At 37.5% G+C, this 16,626-nt stretch overlaps 1 protein-coding gene across 1 annotated transcript in view; it reads left to right on the top strand.

Annotated features, from left to right (window-relative positions):
• The first annotated feature begins 474 nt into the window (after positions 1-474).
• Positions 475-16,626, top strand: part of POC5 (POC5 centriolar protein) — a 17,035-nt gene continuing 883 nt past the window's right edge. The window contains exons 1-9 of the mRNA XM_010187245.1: positions 475-547; positions 5,793-5,992; positions 6,366-6,542; positions 7,818-7,922; positions 9,228-9,407; positions 9,922-10,084; positions 13,395-13,513; positions 14,302-14,415; positions 15,272-15,448. Coding sequence (XP_010185547.1) covers positions 475-547; positions 5,793-5,992; positions 6,366-6,542; positions 7,818-7,922; positions 9,228-9,407; positions 9,922-10,084; positions 13,395-13,513; positions 14,302-14,415; positions 15,272-15,448 — 1,308 coding nt within the window. The remainder of the gene's footprint in view (positions 548-5,792; positions 5,993-6,365; positions 6,543-7,817; positions 7,923-9,227; positions 9,408-9,921; positions 10,085-13,394; positions 13,514-14,301; positions 14,416-15,271; positions 15,449-16,626) is intronic.

Here is a 16,626-nt window from a genome sequence, read left to right as displayed (position 1 = left end):
GCAAAATAGTTGCCTAACTGACAGAGAGGATGCTCATCCTTCCTTCTCCATCACAGTGCAGGCCTCTCCTGTGTCACACAAGGAAGCACAAAAGCCTCAGCAGTCTGCCCGCTGTTGAATATGCTACAAAAGCCTTTTGGGTAAGCTAATATATTTATACCTGGCAGCATGTAAGTTTGGTTTATACTATTTCTGTAAGTAGATTCTGAAGGAAGTGCCAGACAATCAATAGCAAGGATTATGGCTGCAGGAGACTGTGAGCTGCAGGTGGTAACAGCTGCATAATAACCTGTAGCCCTCCTGTCCCTCGTGTTCCACCTACGTGAGGCTCTTGCCTTGACCTAATGGCATTACTCCCAGGGTACACCAGGGCTTAAGCGTAAGCTGTGTGTTAGCCAAAATCTGAGCAGGACTTGGTGAACAGTCACAGCATGGTAGAGTAATTGTAATATACAGTTAGATCACAGTACAAACATGGTTCCTGTTACTGCTCTCTGCACACTAACCCTCATGACACTGGGTATTCCCGATTGCTGGGAAGGCCTAGGTAAGTTAAAAGGCAGCTCCAGACCGTTGCTCTTTTTAAAGTTCATTTTGTTGGTTGCTCAGTTTTTATAGTGTGGTGGATTGAGCCGACGCTTCCCACATGCTTGTCTGGCTAGCACAGCAGCACATTCATACCTCTGATTAACTAAGGCCACTTACACAAACACTTGATCCACAGCTGTTTATAAAAAATGAAGGCCACCTTCCACACCTCCCTGTGTTAAGCTCAGCTTTCTTTACAAGAGCTGTGGTCACTCCCTGTATTCTTTCTTGGGCTTCACAAGCATCGTGCTCATCTCCTCTGAGTCTTATTCCTTTGTAGCAGGCTGTTGATCAGTCACACTAGCAGATTGCAAGGATTCAAGATTGCAGAACTCTTGAGTCGTAGAGAAGTTCAAGTCAGCTGCTGGAAGCTTTTCTCAGCGTGAGACATTGTTCTTAAGAAAGGGGAGCAGAAAATTTCAAACCCAGCTATGTGGAATTATATTATGGAGCAAATCCCAGTTCAGGTGTTTGACTCAGTGAGCTCTCTGCTTAGAGTTTTGTCTCCCAGTTTGAGTGGAACATAGTTTTGTAAGGAAATATTTGTGATGTGTGATACTGCTGTTCATAAGAAAGAAGACCAGACTCGAAAGACTAGACTTGTGGAATTTTTTGCTAGATGATTGTATATTCCATTTTCGATTGTCTTTGCAGAGAATATTTTAGCCAGCACTGTCTGCTGTCTCTCTTTAACTTTGAGAGAGGGGTTATGCTCTTACTTATTTTTTTCCTGGGCCCAAATATGCAGCCTACGAAGTCTTTGTTTCTTTTTACTGCCTAAAGATGTGTAATAGAAGTGAGAGGACAAATTTCCATTTCCTTGATCGCTTCTCTTGAAATAAATGAAAAGAGTTATCTTTTAATATGCTTGGTATTACCAAGTAAGAATAGTCATTTGCAAGCTGTAGTTAATTGTCATGGGATGGGGAAAAGAAATGCTCTTATACTTGATGGTGATCAAAATTTTGTGTTGCAGTTTTGTCACAGTATCACAGAATGTTAGGAGTTGGAAGGGACCTTGAAAGATCACCCAGTCCAACCCCCCTGCCAGCGCAGGATCACCTAGACTGAGTCACATAGGACTAGAGTAGGTCACATGATGCTCATTATGTATTGCTCATTACAAGGAGCTGCGTCTTCCTCTCAGTTATAGACACTCAGATTTTTATCTTTGCAAAGGGAAGCACCATGTGAAAATAGATTTTGTCTTTTGTTTTCAAAATTTAAAAAATTCTTGAAAAAAGTAGTGTTCTTGGTCTTCTCAGAGACTGAGAAATGAATATTTACATGGCCCCATCATGCTTCTATTAACTACACACTGTAAATAAACTTCTAGTACTTTGCTGCTTTATCAAAACTTAGGTTTTCTGTTAAAAATGTCACTACATCCTACCAGTCTAGGAAGGAGATGTCTTGTATCTCCTTGAGACAGAGCTTGAAACAATCTAGTTGTAAAAATGTTATTTCAACTTTGAAAGAAAGATCTGACCAAAATCTGTTCAACTCTTCTGTATAACCTCTAGTACTGATTTCCAGTACCTGAAAGGGGTCATACAGGAAATCTGGGGAAGGACTTTTTACAAAGGTAGGTAACAACAGAACAAGGGGGAATGGTTTTAAACTCTAGAAGAGGGTAGATCTAGAATCTAGTCTTAAGACTAGATCTTAGGAAGCAATTCTTCACTGTGAGGGTGGTGAGACACTGGCTCAGGTTGCCCAGGGAAGTTGTGGATGCCCCCTCCCTGGAAGTGTTCAAAGCCAGATAAGACAGGGCTTTGAGCAACCTGGTCTGGTGGGAGGTGTTGGACTGGATGGCAGGGTGGTTGGACTGGATGATCTCTAAGGTCTCTTCCAACCTGAACCATTCTGTAATTCTATGATTGGGGGTGATTGCATATCTCAGTGGTGTTTATCACAATGTTAATGGCCTCAGAATACTTCTTTTTTTTCCTATTACTGATGACAAGACTTTGGATGAACAAAATTAAATTAAAGTTCAGTACTATACCTCTGATACTGATCAAATAGGATAGATTAGCGAGTTGTTTCTGAACACCAGTTAATTTTTTTGTTTAGCTCCGTTCTTTTGACATTGCCTCATGTTCATACAAAAAATCAGGCTCTGACATTTGTTCTTTCCCTGTCTGGCTCTAATGCTGTTGCTGTGTTAAAATAACAAAATTATAAGTTATCAGGGTAGTGTTATATAACTTTGTAGAACAAAGTGCATGCCTGTGCTGGGTATAGTGTTAATACCTAAAAGGTTGCTCTTCTGCAGAGCTTCTCAAGCTTACCATGTTTTTCCCCTTTCTCCATGTGTTGGTATTGAGACCAACAGAGTTTCCAATGCCACATGATGCCTTCTGAAATGAAGTTCTGTTTGTGGAGTATTATTTGGTCTGGCATTTTGACTTCCTTCTCAGGTTTTTGAAATTGATGTGAACATTTCCACTGCGATGGTAGAAGTCTAATTGCTGGTAATCTCTATTTGTTGCAGTAAATTTAATGATATGACATAATAACTTCACTGAAAGCTTCCAGTCAAATAAGAAAAATAGTTGGAATAAAACATGCTGTACTATTCAATTCAATGTCCAAATGCTTTTAAACTTTGAAACTTGTAGTTAATTTCCTGTTCTTGTTACTAGTTGCATAGTTTAAATTTGAAAATGACTAATTTTCAAGGAGCAGTAAATTATTTGTAGCAAAAGTGTGTAATGATGACTCATACCCAAACAGTGGGAAAATTCCTTCTCTTCAGGCTACCAGTCCTCATTATTGATCCATTAACCTTCTGAGAGGAGTTTTTTCAAAACTATACATTTTAGCAAACTGCTACCCTCTGCTTAGGCCACTGATTGCAGATCATGTGTGAGAACAGTCTGTAGAGTTTATTTACTTAATAAAAGTAGAAAAAGTCAGATACTAGAGGAACATGGGAAGGGGGGAGGGAGAAGGGGAAAACAAAAAAAACCCCAGAACCCCAGGTAGTGTTGGGATAATGAACATCTGGGAAAGCAGCTAATTTCATTGCCTCTACTATAAACAAGAATACAGTCTAGAGATTTGTCAGAGTAGATGCATGTGGAGATTATTTAATGAAATACTTTTTTATACTTTATAATATCCAAATAGTTCCATGTCCCTGGTACCCTAGTGCAGTGTAACTGAATGGCATTATGTAATGTAATGGAAGGAATAGAGGTGACAGAAGGAGAGCATTAGGAATAAGCATGAAATTAATATGTATACAACTATAAAATTACTGCGGTACTGGAAGGCCAAAATAAATTACATGAGATAATGACATAAACTTGCAACAGATACACTTAGTGGATTCAGTGAAGGATACATCCTATGGTAAAAGAGAAGAATAGAAGACAAGTTACAATAATCTGTACATAGGGAAGATTAAGGGTAGGGGAGTGATGAACTTGTAATACTACGATCTCTGACTATGGCAGTTGTCAATCTATCTTAATATCGTGTTTTTATTGGTTACATTTTGTTTTGTTTTTTTCTTTGTATATATCTTGCAAGCTGTGCTGTATAAGTTGGATATCTTTGTAATCCAAACAAATAATAAAACTTTAAAAATAAAACCAAACCTTCATGAATTTTACAGAAACTTCACAATTGAAGGAAGAACACAGTGACATTCGTGGGATGGGAACAAATGGTGAAGGACAGAACTGGGAATACTTGACAATAATAACACTGCCAAGTATTTTGTATTGTGGAAGGCCAGCCAGGTTCTTCATCACTGAAATTAGATGTATTTCAAGGGTCTGGGTTATCTGTCTAGCCTGTCCTGTTTTGGAGATCTTTACAGGCAACGAATATTCTGCCATTAGCTAAGCAATATTTCTCTCATCTGCAGGAGAAACAATAACAAAAAGCTAGAGCCTGATCTTAATATACTGGTGAGATTGAAAATAATCTCTTTATGGTCTTCTGCTTACGTAAGGAGATAGGGAATTTAGTCTAGAGAAATGGTGTGTTAGATGGGGCTTCTTTAGCTCAAACTGATTTTAATTTTATGATTGGTAGTTATATATGACCTTGGGTGAAACACCAAAGAGCAGTTATAACTGGCTCTACATTGCAGTTCTTACTTATTTCCTTCTTGTGTTGGAGCATGAGTGCATAAATTGCAATTCAGCCTACTTATATCATATATATATTTCCAGTGTCCACTGAAAATACTTAGCTTATCTCTTCATGCTTGTACCAAAAAATAGTACCGCTTCACTGTGAAACCCATTGTAGAGACAATATTTATTTTCGGAAATGAAGACTCATATATTGGAGGTTTCCTCTCTCCATTTATGAAAGTGGAGTATTTTTTTTAAGTTGTCTTGATTGTTGTTATAATAGGAATCTGCTAATCCTTCTTCTTTCCAATTTTTTTATTCAGATGTCAACGCAAATAATTTTTCTGTAAGGAATAACTAAATATGAAACTACTTAATTTCTTCTGTTTACTTAAATATTAACTTCTTTATTCATAGCCCATTTTTTTCTTCCCATCAGTTGAAACTCAAATGCATGACCATTAGCTTCTGAACATGGATTAAGTTTTATTGCAGTGATAGTTAGCCACAGACCCTTAAAGTGAGGCCTTATTGTGTCAGGCATTATATCAATTCATAGTAGATATTTCCTTTCTCAAAAGAGTTTAAAATCTAATTAGATGAGCAAATTAAAGGCTGTAAAGAAAATGGATGAAGGTACATATCAACACTGAAACATACCTACAAGTTGTTTTGTGAGTGCACGAAGGCCCTGGCCTCAGAAGTATACAGTCTCATTAAGGAAAATTGCAAAAGTTTTTAGGTTTTTGACCTGAGATGTCAATTGACAAGAAGTGTTTACTGAGATAGGTGCTTTTTGTTTCTGGAAACACTATTTTTTTGCTACTTACTGTGATCATAAATGAAATTACATTAAAATATACTGTTCTTTAAAGTACAGTTTTCATTTAACCAACATTACAATAGGACTGTTGGTTTAAATATACTCATATCTTGGAATCGTGTATTTGAATTGGGTTGTTCATTTTACCTGGGGAAAGGTGGTTTCTGATGGCATAAATATTTTGGGGTTTGGGACATTTTTTAATGCCTGACTTCTGACTTCCATCCAGAATGTAGACCAGTTAGCCTTTATAGACTATCAATCTTTATTCTCTGTTTTATTTTTAGTCTCAATATCAGTGAAGGAGCCTTCTAAGCCTTCCAATATGGAACGACTTTGCTCCATTCTTTCAGAAGATGCTTCTTCACAAGGGTCCACACGTGGTCCAAGTGAAATCAATGAAACCGCAGTGACTGAATTAACTTTACCTGATGAAAATGTAACTCAAATAGAAAACATACTTGATCTCTGGAGTGGAAATCTTAAGGTATTAATTTTGTATGGAATCCTTTAAAATCATATACAGATGTCAGTGTGTTGTAGAATAAGCAAGTTGCTGTGTGTTTGCACTGGGAAACTGTAGTTTCTTTTAATTTGTCTTGTTGTTGCGTATTGCATATAAGTACTAGAATATCTGTTTTCAAGAACTTTGAAATAACTCTCCATTAGGGATGTTCAGTTGTTATCATTCAATAGTTTGTTATGCCTGGTAATATCTATAGATATAAACAGCCTGTGTAGTGAAGGCATCACTGTAAATATTAATGTTTCCTTAATTGCTTAGTGTTTTAAGATTAAAAGATTAGTGAGGGTGGAATAATTTTGCTAATTGCACTAGCGTTATCCCTTTAACTTTTCAGACAAATGTTCTGACTGAATTGAGAAAATGGAAGCTTAATCTGATCGAACATCACAAGCTTCAAATGAGACAAGAAAAAGAGAAACATGCTGCTCATGTGAGACAATTGAGCAATGAGTTGGAAGACCTGAAGGAGTTGCTACGTACTTATGAAACCTCTATTGGCAGGAAAGATGAGGTAGTAGACCAATTTCAAAATTAAACAGTTCCTCTCTTTTTAAAAAATATCCACACTGAATTTTTGGGTTTGTCTCTCTGAAAAAAATTCTTTTTGCAGCACGTAACATAGAAAAGTAAATAACATATTTAGACTGTAAAGTAGAAGAATCATTGTTGCTAATAATGTTGTCCATACCACCAATGGGAACTTAAAATTCTGTATGTATGTGTTTTGCATTGTTTGCTTCTTAAATCTAGGATCTATTGCTGTTCCTTATTTATTTCATGAAGATCACACTGGCTTAGATGAGTCTCTTAGCTTCTACACTTTAAAAGCCTTTAATTTTTCAATGGTTGGATTGGTTTTCTTGAATTTTAAATGGACAGCAGTCTCCTAAATGTTAAAGAGTCTCTATTTTAGGATCCTAAGGAATTTGTACAAATTCTTAGGATTGTACATTTGGTGTCTCTGAGTTATGCTTTTCTGCTACCAACAATTTCAATAACTTCAAAATTAACTGGAAATATGGAATTGCTCGGATATGACTGATACCAGAATCTAGCTTAAGAAGTTAGCGAAAACAGCAAGAAATACTCATTTATTTGGTGTACCCAAGTTGCATCGTGCCTGGCCTAATTTAACCTAATTTAAGTAACCTCAGGTATTTCTGTATACTCATTAAAACCTATTCAGAGGTTGATGGTAAAAGTCTCTGGATGCTTTCTCTGTCCAGCAGGCCATCTTGCCTCTCAAATGTTTATGATCTCAAAGATAATAACAATTCTTAATCTGACTTTTTCTAGTTCTTAGCAACTCCTTAGCTTGCTTATTCTGTACAGACAATTGAATAAGTTTTCTGCACATAGTTTCTTTGCACTTCAGTTAACTAATAATGTACTAAAAAAGACTTTTAATATAAATTTTCCTGAATTATCAAAATTGTCTTTGAAATAAGTAATTTTTCTGACTTTACGCTACGTTAGTATTTAGTTATAAGGAAGCAGCATAGAAGCCTGTAGATGAAGGTTGAAATAACAATTCTGTTGAACTTTTCCTAAAATTGCACAGTAAAAGTGTTTAAATGCCACAATATAAGTGTTGAAGCCACAGGAATTTTCTGATTTGGACTATTATTATTGTTTCCTGCTTGATTAGAGTAAGGGGAAGATGTAGTTGAAAGCATCTGTTAAAAGCAAGTGCTTTAAGTGAAAAGCAACTGGTGCATAAAGTGCATTCTATTTGACCTAACAGAGATCATAGCTATTGAAATCGTGTTAATAAATATTTTTGCAGGTGATTACTAGCTTGACCCAAGCATTAGAGAGGCAAAAGGAGAGAATAGAGTTGATGAGAAAGTTTACACTGTGGCGGATTCAGCATGCTAAAGCCAAACAAGAGGTATGTGCACAAAATAAAAATGCGATGCAAATGACACCTCTGAACTCAAAAGGGTCAGAGTTGCTGCAGTTCCTGCTACTGTTTGAAGAAATGACAGTGTTTCTGTTTTGATGTGTCTGACAATGACAAATAACAGTTTGAAAACATCAAATCTAAAAGGAACGCTACTGTCGGAATACTCTCTAGGATGGACAATAAATCAAACCCATACTTGTCTTATATTGCTGCAATTACTGTGATCGGCTCACAGTAAATCACCATAGTTTACATTATCTGTGCTTCGAAGTAGATGCCAAGGGTATCTCTATCTAAATTTCAAACACATTATGTTTGAACAGTGATCTGATACAGTATCATGATTTTTGGGAAAGTCACAGTCACAATTAAAACTTCATTTGCCTTCTTTTCTCATATTGCCAAAACTTTAAGTACCTAAGAGCTAGTCACACAAAATTTTGGGCATCTCATCAGGCATCTAGCAGTAAACAGACTACTAAGTGAAGTAGAAAAAGTGACAGAAAAGAAGGATCCCATGTCAGGACTGCAAACCTTTCCCATTCTAGGCTGTTAAAAAGGAGAAGCTGTATTAAGGACCTTCGTCCATTGGTACAGTTTCCTGGCTAGACTCAAGGTCATTGATGCTATATAAAACTCTGCTGATGTGCGGAGCCAGTTAGCCTTTTCTCTTTTTCTTCCCTTCCATCTTAGAATTTACTAATAGTTTGAAGTCTGGTTTTTACTTGGCTTTTTTCTTTTTCTAATTCTGAAAAAGTAACTTCTTGCTGAAATATATTTTCTGGTGACTATTTTGAAATAGAGTAAAATAATAGAATTTTTTTAAAGGACTTTTTAAAGCATCCTTATGCCTAAATTTATTAAAAAGATAGACGTTTTATGGTAATCATCTGCAGTCTTTGTGACTGCAGGTTTTATCTCTTCCCTGCAGTGCATCAGAACATGCCACATAGCCACGAAATGGCTTCACACATATGATTACACCATGTATGTGAGGTAATTGTTTAAGTGTCATTAAGCTAAGAGTGAAAACACTGTTTTGTGCAACCTAGGAATTCACAAACATGGTTTTTCACATTAGGGGCAGTAACACTCCCTGACATGTACAGGAAGAAGCATTGAGCTGCTGATGTTTGTGTACCACTTCACTGCAGCGCATGTGACTCAGTTTAGGTGTTCCTACTGTGGTCTGTTTAATAATTTGTAAAACAGTCATCCACAATCTCTTGAGTACTTGAATTTTTAGGAAACATGAACTTGCATGTGCTGTGGTTATATTTTTCTCCTAAGGAATATGCAAATAAAATAGCAGACAGACAATTCCGGACAGCTTTGATGAAGAAAGTATGGGCAGCATGGCACTCTCTTAGTGAGGAAAATTGGAAAGAAAAAGCAGCAAAAGCCTGTCAGCTAAGGGCAGAAGATGTCTGTGTTCAGCTCACCAATGATTATGAAGCCAAAATTGCAGAGGTAAAATAAGGTTTCTTTTTTTTTATTCTTTCTTTCCTTCAGTCCCCTCATCCCCTGTCACTCCAAAGTGTCTCTTTCTCAGCAAACTTGAAAATCAGGAGGACTTTCTGAAAAAGCAGAGCTCCCAAATACACAAGGAGATCTATACTATGATCGATACTATGGTTTCTAGATGTGACCTTTTTTTTTTCCCCGTCATCTGATGTAAAACATCGCTGACCTGCACACAAAAGTGAAGTAAATTTGACTCTTCCTGAAATGAGAGTTTTCTATTTGCCCACCAATACGGATGGTATTTGATTTTTAAGGGCATGCTGTTAATATTGGCTATGCATTTTGAGGTCTTACTGAAGAAGACAATGGAAATAGAAGACCATTATTATGATGAATGATCATGATTAATACAATATTTTATCCTATAACATAGTAAGTGACTTTTAAAGTTAATTGAGGAATATGCTTGTAGTTTGCACTCAGAAGTACAAGGCAGCTGTTTCCTTACTCTCTTTCATAGCTAACTGCTACTTTGGCACAGACAAAAGCTGAGATTCTGCAACTGCACAGTGAAAGAGAACAGTATGAAGACACCATGAAGAAAGCCTTTATGCGTGGTGTATGTGCATTGAATCTGGAAGCAATGACCATGTTTCAGGGCAAGAACAGTAGGACAGATCCTGGTCAGTATAAAATGACAGTGTGTGTGTGAGAAGGTTGTTGGGCTGGTTTGTTTGAGTTGGTTTCTTTTTTGGTTCTATTTTTTTGTTGGGTTTTTTTTTAATGTAGTATGAGTTGTGGCAATATAAGAGTTTGTTAAACTCGTATTTTTCTAAAAGGTCCTGTTGAATATATTGAGAAATGTTCTGATGCTGAACCTTGTACTGCTGTAGTTGAAAGATGGAACATGTTCCTTTCATCCCGCCTTGCTGTGAGGGTGGTAACCTGCAACTGAAGGCAGGAAAATAAGTCATGGATGGCAACTTCCTAAAATACTGTGGAAGATTGCCCAGAATTCTGTCAGCACCTAGGTTATGGGGGCGGGAGGGGAAAATGCTGGAAAACTCTTCTCTGTTCTTTCGAATCTTAGTGTGCAATGAATCTGCTTTTCCCAGACAGCTCTCCCTTCTTTCTTAATCTTGCCTTTTAATGCAAAAAGGACAAGTAAATCTCCCAGGTTCTGTATTTAGTTGGAGTTCTGTGCCAGAACAGGAAACACTGGTGTAATTGTATCAGCAACAAACTCGTAAAACTTGTGCAGCTACACAGGAAATAGCTGCACACCCTTACTGATGTAATGAAGTCACCTCAGAGTGAGGCAATCTGTAGCAGTAGGGGCATAATCACGCTGGTGCAGCAGTGTACATGGAAAGAGAAAATAGCTTTGCCAGCAGGAGTGTCACAGCCGTACATGTGGCTTAACAACCAGCTGTACTGGCAGCAGTTGTTAATGGCCTTAGACAAGTAACTTCAGTTGCTAAAATTATCAATCGATAAAAACGAGAAGTTTCTGAACTACTTCAGAGATATTCTTCCCAAAATGTGTAGATATGAAGAGGAAATAAAAACCTGAAGAAGTTGTAAGAGGATACTTACCTGAGCAGCTGTCTGAGCCTATTAAACATACGTGGTACTTGTGCAGTTGCTTAGGAAACTAGAATATGACATTGACTAAGTGCAGTTAGCTGTGTGCTAGTAAAAACAATAGGTCAGTAATTGGGGAAGGTCAAGAATGGATGATTTTTTGAACATACTGAGATTGGAATAAAGTTATAGGGTGTTGCCCAAGTACTTTATTTTTCCCTGTGTTATAAATAAAGAACTACGCACTCTTGAAGCTTTAGAATATATTTGTTTATTGTTTTGCAAAACCATGCAGCAGACAGTGGGTCTTCCAAATAATGATGGGTAGCTGACTGGTGTGAAATAGGAAAGCATTGTTTCTGTAGACCTATAAAGAAGTAAGTGGGAAGGAAATTAAGAAAACTGAAACCTAGTGCTGCCATGACTAACCCCTAGGATTCATGGACCGAACATTTTGCTTGATTTTTACTATGAAGCAGGATCTGATACTCTACACAGGCACAGTACCTAGAGATTTAGCTGTGCTGGACAATGCTAGGGTGCCTGTACTCAACTTATTGAGTGTCCAGCATCGTGAACTTTAATTTCTTGTGGTCACTGTAGTCCTTATCAGGCTTCATAACTTCTCACAGTCTCTGTTGTCCTCGGTCCCATGCCTGACATCTTCTTCCACTGCCTCTCGTACCACCTATTCCACTGCCCCGGGCACACTGTCTCTTTCTTGCTACAGCCAGACGATGCTTTTAATGAAGTTAGTGACATAATTATTTAATATGGTTGTACAAGTGTTTGTTCGCTTTCTTCCTCAGATATAACAGAACAGTGACCAGGACATCAGGACAGTGACTAGGACATCAGGGGACTTAAAACATTAGATTAGAATATTGTGATTTGTTCTGTTCTTGTAATCTGTGGACATTAAAACACCTATGTGCCAGTCAGTCAGTGATTGTATATTTATATGAACACTGCAGTGCCACCTACTGTCACTGCAAAAAAAGAGTGAAATTTGATCCGTTTTCAGATTTATGATTATTAGGTAATTATACTCTACATTTCATATACATAAAATAAAATAATAATCTACATATAATATCCATTATAATGTGCATTATTAATAGTGTGCAAGTATCACAACCTTAATGAGTTCATAACATACGGTGTCAGTGTTGATGGTCTAAAATCTGTCTAGCTGATTTACTGACAGATTTTTTAATTATTATTACGATATTAATTTTAACTTCTTTACATATTTAAAGGAACATTGGAGGCACAAGAATTCATTACTTTTTACTTAAAAACACTATTTTTTACACTAACACTATTTTTTTAAGTAACATAGACCAGATCTGATCAGTCTGTAACTGTGCATTGGTCCTGTCTATGCTTAAGCTAAATGTGTGTGTACATACGTATGTACAAAATGCATATTCTGGCATACTTTCACTCTTGAAATCTTCAAGTATTGCACCGTTTTGAACTACCTTCCTTATATTTTTCTTGCTTCAAGAGAAAAAAGAAGAAAAAGAAAGAAAAAAAAAAACCAAACCAACAAAAACCCACCATAACTACCACATGGTGTCACTCTAGTCCCCGGTATGAGCAAAGTTCCCTTGTCCTGGAACTGCTGTTAACACCATCTGCTTCAGAAACAGAAGAGTAAATAAGGATACCTCTCTCTCCTTCCTTTAAGGAAGTTTGTATTCTAAAGGAAAAGGCAGAAACTGCTTGGAAGAGATATTGAGCCTAGCTCTGCAGATCTGACCTCCCTGGGATGTTTGCATTGCAAGACGAAAGAATCCTGGCTGGATTTTACACAAGTTCAAGCTTACTCAGCTGGTATGGGGAGCTGAGGGCCGTAGGGTGCCTGTAGATCATCCCAGCCCTACAGCTAGGATGTGGCCAGGCATTGTATGTGAAGATGAGATACTGCTCAGCATGATCTATATGGCTGCTTGAAATTGCAGTGTGTTCTCAGGAAAGCTAAAAACCATTTTATTTTACTGACTGTGAGCCCCTTAAGGATCTTATGCCCTCACAGAAGTTCAGTATTGCTGCTCTCTTCCTGAACAGGATTGTGACCCTTTAGTGTAAAAGCAGCTTTTGCACACTGGATTGAGTATTGGCAAGCAGTACAGACAACCTCAGTTCTTTGCACTACTAGTGTGTGACAAGTGTCACAGTGATGCAGAAGCATAACACAGAAACAAGCCCCTTGGAAAATATTTCCAAGTATTTGAAAAGAAGGGCCAAATACACACACTATAAAAAACAGGCAGATCATTTAAATTAGATTCTACAGAAGTCCCAAAGGAATAGTTAAATTTTTACTGTGACTTATCTCTTTTTTTCCCCTTAGGGTTTGCTAAATTATGTGCTCATCCCATTACTTTCTGTTTCTAATAATAGATGTAGGAAGTAGAAGAAATTATAATGGTGCCATTGTTGCAGGAAGGCTACCTCCTTCACCATGTACTTCACCCTCACCACCACCTCCACCAGCAGCTGCTCTTCAGATGGAAGACATGGTAAGCATGGAGCTGGAACAGAACTGCATTTGCTAGTGACAAAAATGAACTTCCTTGGTTGGAGCTTTTTAAAGATAAATGCCATGGCCCATTAATTGAAGGAATTTGAAGACAGACTAGGTGTAAAAAGAAACCTATTGGTATGTTCAGACTGCACCGCATAAGTGAAGTGACTGGAGCACAGCTGCTGTGACTTCCTGTAATTTCATTAAGCTCTGTTCTCTATTATAGTAAACATAGAATTTGCCTTTGAAGGTTCTTTCTGGAAAAAAAGATACTAAGAAATTTCTGCAAAACACCTGAGCTTAATACAACTTGAGAAGAAGAAAAGCTGGCTTGACTTCAAGCTTCTTTTTTAAAAGTGTAACATATATAGACACTGAGGGAACTCAGCTTATTGTCCTGTCATGTCAGCTTAGCCAGATCACTATCCAGTAGCTTAGAAGTTCTGGACCTGCCCTGGAGTCATGCTGAAGACATTGCCACTGCAAAACAAATTAATGCTAGAGTACAGTTTAGAACAGAGAAGATGTGCTTGCCTCTCTTCCTGATTTTTTATTCTAATAGCATGAAATATTATTGACACTGTTTCTACAATTTTTAGACAATTTCTCCAATTTAGACAATTCTTAAAATTAGCTAGAAAACAGTAAAACTAGAGATAAAGTATCTGCAAAGAAGGTACATTTGGAAGGGTATTTGGAATAGTCAGAAAACTAACTAAAGAGTAAAACTGTTTTTTCTAGAAAGTTATACTCATTCTTTGTAAACTCTGGTTTCATTCATAGTTTTCTACCCACCTGGGTCATGCAAGCACTTCTCAGACCAGGCTAGATTCTGACTCTCCAGCAATCATCACTAGCACAGCTGCAGGATCTGGTGTGACATCAACCCAAAAACTGGTAACATGCTAAAATTCACTTTTTCATTTTTTGAGACATAATTATAACAAATATTACTTTGGGTATTCTTATTTCCACATTTTTCAGAGCAACCCAAGTACGTAGTTGAGGAAACTTCAGTTTACATATCTGTGTGAAGACACTAGCTTGCAAATCCTTATTAGTGTTACAGAAACCCATTTATGTTAGGAGCAATTTTAAATTTCTTTTGGAGGGGGAGTGTGACAAAATGAAGAATAGAAGAGTGCACATGCACTGAAGTGTAGTATAACAGGAACAATTGGTGCTTTGCATTACACCATTTTGTTCTGGAAATAATATGCTTTAGTGTCCTGCTGTTTGAAATGTCTCTTCCATTTCCTCTTCTGTATTTGTTGCTAAACTGTCAGTTTTAACTTTTCTCCACTGTCTTTGGCCTTGCTCTCCATTCTTTTTCCCATCTGATACAGTTTGCTACCAGCAGTCAGAGAAGGATGCAGCATTTTACTGCATGAAAGCTTTTTTACACCTGCTATGTCACTGCTAGAAAGACTTTCCAGGGTGATGGAAGTGCCTGCAGTTGTCACTCAAGTATGCGGCCAGTGAGCTGCTTGATTTTTGTCAACTAAGCCTTTGCCAAACTTCCTTCAGGATAGCAGTCACTTGCTCAAAATGCTTTCTCATATGTAGCGTGGAAAAAGATGGAATAAACCAGGTTGTAACTAGGTGGAGCAAATTCAGTCTTGTATAACATAACTGGATTACCTGCAACATCTCATGTTCTGTGCTGGGACATGGCTGATAAAGCAGACAAACTAGAGAATTGTAACTATTATGTTTAGCATTTTTTACCAACTAATACTTAATCTGTTTGTAGCCCATGGCAAAAGTAATAACATCAGCTCAACAGAAAGCAGGAAGAACCATCACTGCTCGAATCACGGGCCGAGCTGATATGGGACAAAAAGCCAGAATCTGTGGTAGTTTAGCAGTGATGGGAGTTGCTCCACCCATTAGTTCAGTCATTGTTGAAAAACATCATCCAGTCACTCAGGTAAGTCCAAATTATGCTTGTAACAGTATTCTTATTACACCACCAGTAGTTTAATAAAAATTACCACTGTCAAGCTTAGCCTTGAGTTCTGTTTAAAATAACAAACAGTACTGTCTTTGGACTGTGTAGAAGGCACTGGTGAGGAGAGGAAGTAAATATTGCCACTTTAATCTGCTTGGTTTCTGTAGTAATTATTTCACAGAAAAAGTAGTCTTGGCTGTTTCTTTCTTGGCCAACTCTTCCATGAATCTTCCTCTTCATAGAAGTGGTCAGTTGGTATGGCAAGGTTTGGTGTCATCACCATGCAACTACAGTTTAATGACAAGCTTCATGGTGTACATCATGGAGAGTGACTGAACCAGAGGTGGTAGAGACATAGATTAGACTGATAGGCTGAGCGTAGCAAATTATTAGGGAAAAAAGTAAAACCCTTGTCCAGATGCAATCAAATATGTCAAGCCTGCTGCTTGTTGTATTTTGAGTCTTACCCCCTTCCACGCCCCATTTATTCCTGAAGAAAACACTGAAATAAGTGCATTAATAGGGTATGAAATCAACACACAAAGTACTGTAAATGGTGGCCTAAATGGCCTAGGCATTTGCTACACTCTTAGACCAATCTGAGAAAAAAGTGGTTTTGACGGGAAGTATATGAAACACTTGAAGATTTTATATATATATATACTTTTTTTTTTAACCTGTAAAGTAGGATCTGAGTTTCCTCTGTGCTGTCTAAAAGTCCACTTTTTTTCTTCAGCTATACTGCCAGAAGAAGCAGAGCTGCATCAGGTCCCTTTATTTGAGCATCTCCAGATGCTGGAGACTGGTAACTGTCCATGTGAGGGATGTTCTGTTTTCACTCAGTGCAGTGAATCAGAGCCCTGTGGCAGGCTGCACATAGCTTTCAGGAATCTGAGCTTTAAGTAGAAATTAATACTTAAATTGAATGTTAAATTGGCGTGAGACTTCTTTCATTAAGAACAATTTCTAGATTCAAATTCTGTGACTAGTGTGACAAGTAAAGTACCTGAACCACTGTACCAAAAACTGACTTCCAAAAATGTAATACATGAGACAGTCCCCGAGATACATTCTATGTACTCACTGCAAATAAATACCTAAGTGGAAATCAATCAGATCAAGGTATTTATCTTTTATTGATCTGACAGGGGAAAGAG

This window comes from Mesitornis unicolor, unplaced genomic scaffold (genome assembly GCF_000695765.1).
Source record: "Mesitornis unicolor isolate BGI_N332 unplaced genomic scaffold, ASM69576v1 scaffold4666, whole genome shotgun sequence".
NCBI lineage: Eukaryota > Metazoa > Chordata > Aves > Mesitornithiformes > Mesitornithidae > Mesitornis > Mesitornis unicolor.
The sequence above is the reverse complement of the archived record's forward strand: the minus strand, read 5'-3'. Positions and strand labels throughout refer to the sequence as shown.